Source organism: Callorhinus ursinus, unplaced genomic scaffold (genome assembly GCF_003265705.2).
Source record: "Callorhinus ursinus isolate GAN/ISIS: 27379988/994484 unplaced genomic scaffold, GSC_fseal_2.0 scaffold1, whole genome shotgun sequence".
NCBI classification, from domain to species: Eukaryota; Metazoa; Chordata; class Mammalia; order Carnivora; family Otariidae; genus Callorhinus; species Callorhinus ursinus.
Window position 1 is genome coordinate 83,298,810 of NW_027397063.1, and position 6,000 is coordinate 83,304,809.

At 39.3% G+C, this 6,000-nt stretch overlaps 1 protein-coding gene across 1 annotated transcript in view; it reads right to left on the reverse strand.

The window, feature by feature from the left end:
• ECT2 (epithelial cell transforming 2) overlaps positions 1–4,028 on the reverse strand; it is a 54,044-nt gene extending 50,016 nt beyond the window's left edge. The window contains 2 exon segments of the mRNA XM_073897135.1: positions 690–856; positions 3,806–4,028. Of these exon segments, the coding sequence (XP_073753236.1) occupies positions 690–856; positions 3,806–3,945 (307 nt within the window). The 5' untranslated portion in view covers positions 3,946–4,028.
• Between the last annotated feature and the right edge of the window lie 1,972 nt (positions 4,029–6,000).

The window sequence follows — 6,000 nt, forward strand, 5'->3', positions numbered from 1 at the left end:
CTTCAAAAAGTTAAAAATAGAGCTACCTTATGATCCAGCAATTGCACTACTGGTATTTACCCAAAGAATACAAGAACGCTAATTCAAAGGAATACACGTATACTATGTTTATAGCAGCATTATCTATAATAGCCAAATTATGGAAGCCAAGTATCCATCATCAATTGGCGAATGGATAAAGAAGATGTGGTGTATATATAATGAAATATTACTGAGCCATAAAAAGAACAAAATCTTGCCATTTGCAACAACATGGATGGTATTAGAGGGTATAATACTAAGAGAACTAAGTCAGAGAAAGACAAATACCATATAATTTCACTCATGTGAAATTTAAGAAACAAAACAAGCAAAGTGAAAAAAATGAGAGAAAGATAAAGCAAGAAACAGACAATAGAGAACAAACTGATGGTTACTGTGGCGGGGGAGTTAAATAGGTGATGAGCACAGGGTGATACATAGAAGTGTTGAATTACTATATTGTACAACTGAAACTAATATAACACTGTATGTTAACTAACTGGAACTGAAATAAAAACTTAAACTACAAAGAATAAAAGATTCTGTCAACAAATATTTACTGAATCACTGTACTCTAGCTTAACAGTATTACAGTTAAATTCTAAATTCCTAGTCAGTTTAGGATTAAAATAATGATTTGGTGTTTTAAAGCTGATTAACAGGTTTACCTTCAACAGGTTTACCTTCAACATATGAAGCAGATCCAATAAATACATTTTCCTTAGAAATTTCAGTAATTTTAGAATCAAAAATAGAGGAGTCTGCCAAGCTTGTCCTCCCAGTAGTAGATGTTAATACACTATTGTCAGCCATTGTTAGTACTCTTCTACGTTGGCTGAAAAAAATAAAGTTTGAATAAAAACACATGAGCATTGGGCAAAAACATGCATTAGAGGCTCTACTTTTATATCTAGAATTTATAAAAAGTATCATTACTCATTTTTCTTAATACTGAACCAAAGAAATGTCATTCAACCTCTCTGAGCCTCCATTTCCTGTAAAATAAAGATACTACTACCTGACTCATAGGAATATAGTAAAAATAACAATGTATGAAAAGTACTCAGAACATGACCCGATATACAATGAAAATTCAGAAGGTAGTCATAAATATTCTATCTCCCTCCTCCTCTACCCCTTTGCCCTCAACCAACCCATTTTCCTTATCTTCATTTACAATACTACCATCATCCCTCAAATAATCCCTGTCAAAAACTAGATCTATTCTTACCCTTTCTTCTACTTTATTTTGCCCTCCCCCAAATTCCTATCAATCCTATCTCAAGTACTCTGGGAACTCATAGGGTTGTCTCTGATTATTAATCTATTGCCAAAGCAGCTTCAAATTTTAGAAAAAAAGAGCTGAGACCTGGCCCCACTTCTCTATGTTCAATGCCACAATGGCCACTTGGTCAAATACAACAGCCCCAAACAACTTTATCATCAGTTTCTTCAGATCACTCTCCACATTGTTGCCTGGGTTGTGGTCCTAAAAACAAGTGTGACCATAACACTTCCCTGCTTAAGAACTTCCATGAGCACTCTTCCCTATAGGGTCAAGTCCAAATTCACCATCAGGTTTACAGTTTGGTCCTAGCCTAACTCTTCAACCTCATCTCCTGTTTAATTTCTGCAGTCCACATATACTGTACTGTATGCTCCAGCCACAATGTATTTCTCAGCATTTTTCAAACACAGATCACGATTTACTCCACACACCTACTTACATTTAATAGTACTCAATTCTCCACCCAGCAGATCTTTCAACTCCCAACCCACTGCTCTTGACTCATTCTCTGTGGATGTCTCTGTATATCTCATATGTGTAGATTGCTCTTATCTGTATTTTCATATTACTTTACTATCATCTCTCCTTTAAAAGATTTAACAAGACAATTACACATGGGTTAGTGTCACTATGGCTCTGGACATTAAAGGATTTTTTTTTTTTTAAGACTTCCAGGACTTAAGAGTTGAAAAGTTAGGCTAACAGGGAATAAAGAAAAAGTTAAATGAATTTTCAATTCAAATCAAGGTTATTATGTAAGTTTATTATCTTGAAGTTAGTTTCCAGAATATTCGGCAAATATAAAGAGGCGGCCCTATCTTTATCTGGTACATGTCTGACCTACTGTACCCTCTCCTACTTTTTTTAGGTTAATAAGATACACAAATATCTTCCACCAGCTTTTTGTCAAAGTAATAGTTTAAATAAACTATATGCTGTGGAGAAACAGCATATAGTTCAGGTATCATTAGCATCATTTCTAGATGGTGATATTAAGTAGTGCGAAGATTAGCAAACTAATAATATCCAAAGACCTAAGCATAATTGTTAGGCGCACACTTCAAAGCCAGGCAACCCAGCCTCCTGTCTCAACTCTGCACTCAGTTTCCACATCCAAGAAAAAGATAATAGCACAACTCAAATCCAGTTGTGATGAAAACTGAATAGATGACATCTTAATATGAGTGACAATTATTAACTTTCATAATATTCATAATGTGGACATTTTTAATTGTCTTACCATACATCCATATCAATCATTATTCTAAGGATCTCCAAAGGAATGCCCCAATAGTTGTTAATAACAGTCTCTATTTACAATCAATGACAAATTCTATCGAGCCTTTATTGTTGTTAAGTCTCCTACACTTAACGGTTTCCAGTCAAAAAGAAAAGGCTCTACAAAGGCTATCATTCAAAGTTCCCTTAAAAGAACCTTTAAAAAAAGTCAAGAGATGAACTAACATACTTTAAGAACTGAAGGAGGGAGATTTTAATAATCAAAAACATGAATTTACATTTTTCTCCTATGCCTGTTTAAAGGCCAACAAAATAGGTAATTAAAAATTAAAATTGTCTCTGTTAAAACTGTATATGATCAATTTATTGCTGAAATAGCTTCAAATTTTAGGGAAAAAGAGAGTTGCGTGGAAAGTTGATGACAACACCCAACACTGATTACAAAAGGAAATACACTAATCACTTTTTCACATTCATGCATTCTGTAAGCTTGTAAGACAATAGGATCAGTGTTCATAAACCTATACAGCTTATTTCTCATCCAAGAATATAGTCAAGCAGCTTTTGACTAAATAACACATGCCTCTTTTCATCCCAAAGAGAAAATCTGTCACTTCAACAAATAATTCACTTTAGGTTTCCTTTTACTTATTTTTTTAGGCAATCATCTTTCAGAGGAGTTAAATGAAATACTGGATATGATGGTAGTGTTACTGATAATAATAACATTAGTGTTAACATTATAAACGTTATGGTTAATATTTATTTAACGCTTAATATGTGGCAGACATTGTTCTAAGTCTTTTACTTTTATTTATTTAATCTTTGAAACCATCCTAAGAGGCACGTACTATTCCTGTCTCCATCTCATAAAGAATCCTAGAAAAGAGAGGTCAAGTAACCAGCCAAGTCAATAAAACAGGGATCCAAACCCGGGCTGATTCCAGAGGCTTGCACTTTTAACCACTAAGCCAAACAAATCTGTACGGGGAAGGAAGGCGCACGCGGGGGGGGGTCGGGAGGGGAGGGTCAGGCGGAGGCCGGAATGGGCTGGCATTTTTAAAAACTAAAAAGTAAACCTCCTACAGAGAAAACACCAAAAAGAATCCTGGAGTGAAACCACTAAGCACTCTGAGATAAGCCCCCAAAGGCAGCAGCTGTGGGCCGCCAGAACCGCAAGGACAAGGCGGCTTGTTGAGACCACGCTTCCCAACTCCCTCCCTTCATCCAGACATTCTTCCGGAAAAAATATCTCACCAGGTGAGAGATGAAGATGCCCAACAACCGGGAGGACTTCGGGATCCCACTGCGCTCACTGCCCAGCTGTTGGTAGTGCGGTGGGGGAGTTCCCAGAGCCAGGAAGCCTGAGCAGGGGGTGCTCCGGAATTCGTGGTCATGGGGCGGGGTAGCCGGACAAGAGAAGGGGCCCACTGCTCCGGGGGCGCTGGCCCACTCCCACCTCCCCTACCCACATCCACAAAGTTCTCACCACTCTCAAAAAACGCCTCGGAAGTCCACCTGTTCAAGCACTGATTCCCCTTACTGGTACCGCCATTCCTCGCGGGTGTCAGCCACAACCAATTCAAAAAGTGAGCCTCTTTCTCTAAAAGCCATGCCGATTGGCGCGTGATGTCAACCTCCTTCCCATAGGCTGCGGTCTCCAGAGGGGCGGTGATTGGCCACTGCTCTCCGCCCACCTCCCCGCAGGCGCCGATTGATTGGTTCTGCGTGTGTTTCAAATAAACCTAACGGCTCGCACGTCGGAACGACCGGAGTTTGTAGAGAAGTGCCCGGATGTGACCGGGAGGTGGCAGTGGTAGCTCCTGGGCTTGTCTGGGAGTGGCAGGTGTGTCTGAGGCTACCGCTTGTTTACTCAATAAACTTCCCATTTCCTGAGTCAAGTTTTGAGTGGATTCCTGCCTCCCCAGCCCCCGCGCCATTTACTTTTTTTAAGCGTCACTAAATCCTTTAAATTAAATCAGTGCCCCCACGGTTGAATTTTTTTCACTGCTTGCTGGGAGCTGAAAGATTTTCCTGCTTGTGTGCTTTCTGCTTTAGGAATGTTATTTCAAGTTGGCTTCAGAGGTTTTGACTTTGGTAGTTGTGTTGGCGTGGCACTGCCATGGACAGGGAGGGGCTCTCCAGGTGGACTTCAAATCAGCAGCCAATTATTTAAATGCTAATGTATGTAAGCACTGCCCTGGTCTGAGGAATTTCACAGGTGATTAGAATAAATTCTTAGTGTTTCTCAGACTTTTTATAGATATATATATATGTTTACACTTGAACAAATGTAAAAATATGTCAGAAGATTCTAGAATCTCCTGGAGCCAAAGTAAATTGCTTCTTGCTGCCTCCTCCGGCCACCGTGAGATCTTTTCTTTCCTGTAAAGTCTAGCCAAGAATTTATCGTTTGTCCTGTAATTACTATAGCTATTGTGAAAACTGTTTTACTTTCTTCAGTTTCTAAATATGATACCCTGTAACATTATCTCTTAAGAAAAATACTGGGCGCCTGGGTGGCTCAGTTGGTTAAGCGACTGCCTTCGGCTCAGGTCATGATCCTGGAGTCCCGGGATCGAGTCCCGGGATCGAGTCCCGGGATCGAGTCCCGCATCGGGCTCCCTGCTCGGCGGGGAGTCTGCTTCTCCCTCTGACCCCCTTCCCCCTCGTGCTTTCTGTCTCTCATTCTCTCTCTCTCTCTCTGAAATAAATAAATAAAATCTTTAAATAAAAAAAAAAGAAAAATACTTCTCCCCCCAGGTAGGTTTTGCTTAGTTCCCACCTAATCACTGACTTAAGTAAAAGAAAGGGAAATCCGTTGCCCAAATCTTAAATCCCAGTAAGAGAAGGAAAACTTGTACTCTGGAATGGAACACTTCCGACCATGTCAAACAGGTGAGAATTTACAAGTTTTCCTGATTTTGTCTGGCCACTTTAGAATCACTGAAAAGTGTAATGTAATCCAAAAAAATGTGTGACTCAGTCTGGTAATTATTGGTTTCCCTGTTTATAACTGAAGAATATTTGCAGTCTGCCCTTCAGTATAATGCTTTGATAACCGTTAAGGCAAAAGAAAAGAAAAATAGTCATTGAAATTTCACTTTGGAATGTGCTTGCATACTTAAATCAGGGTGTGCCCAGCATTCCAAAAATTCTCACCAGTGAAACATTAAGTTAGTGAAGAGAGCAGCCTATTTCCTCTGTGCACTGCTCTGTTAAAGTGGCTTTGCACCCAAATCTAATGACCATGAGGTATCACGACACAAAATGTATACTAGCCTAGCAAAAGCTATACTTGATTTCTTTTAAGGGATATATGGCATTTTACTAACAAACAGGCAATACAATCTTCTTCCATTTCATAACCATGTAACAACCTCCTTTTACATCTCCTATCCATGTAACCTCAAGCAAGTTACTTAACCTCTCTATGCCTCAGTTTGCCCTCT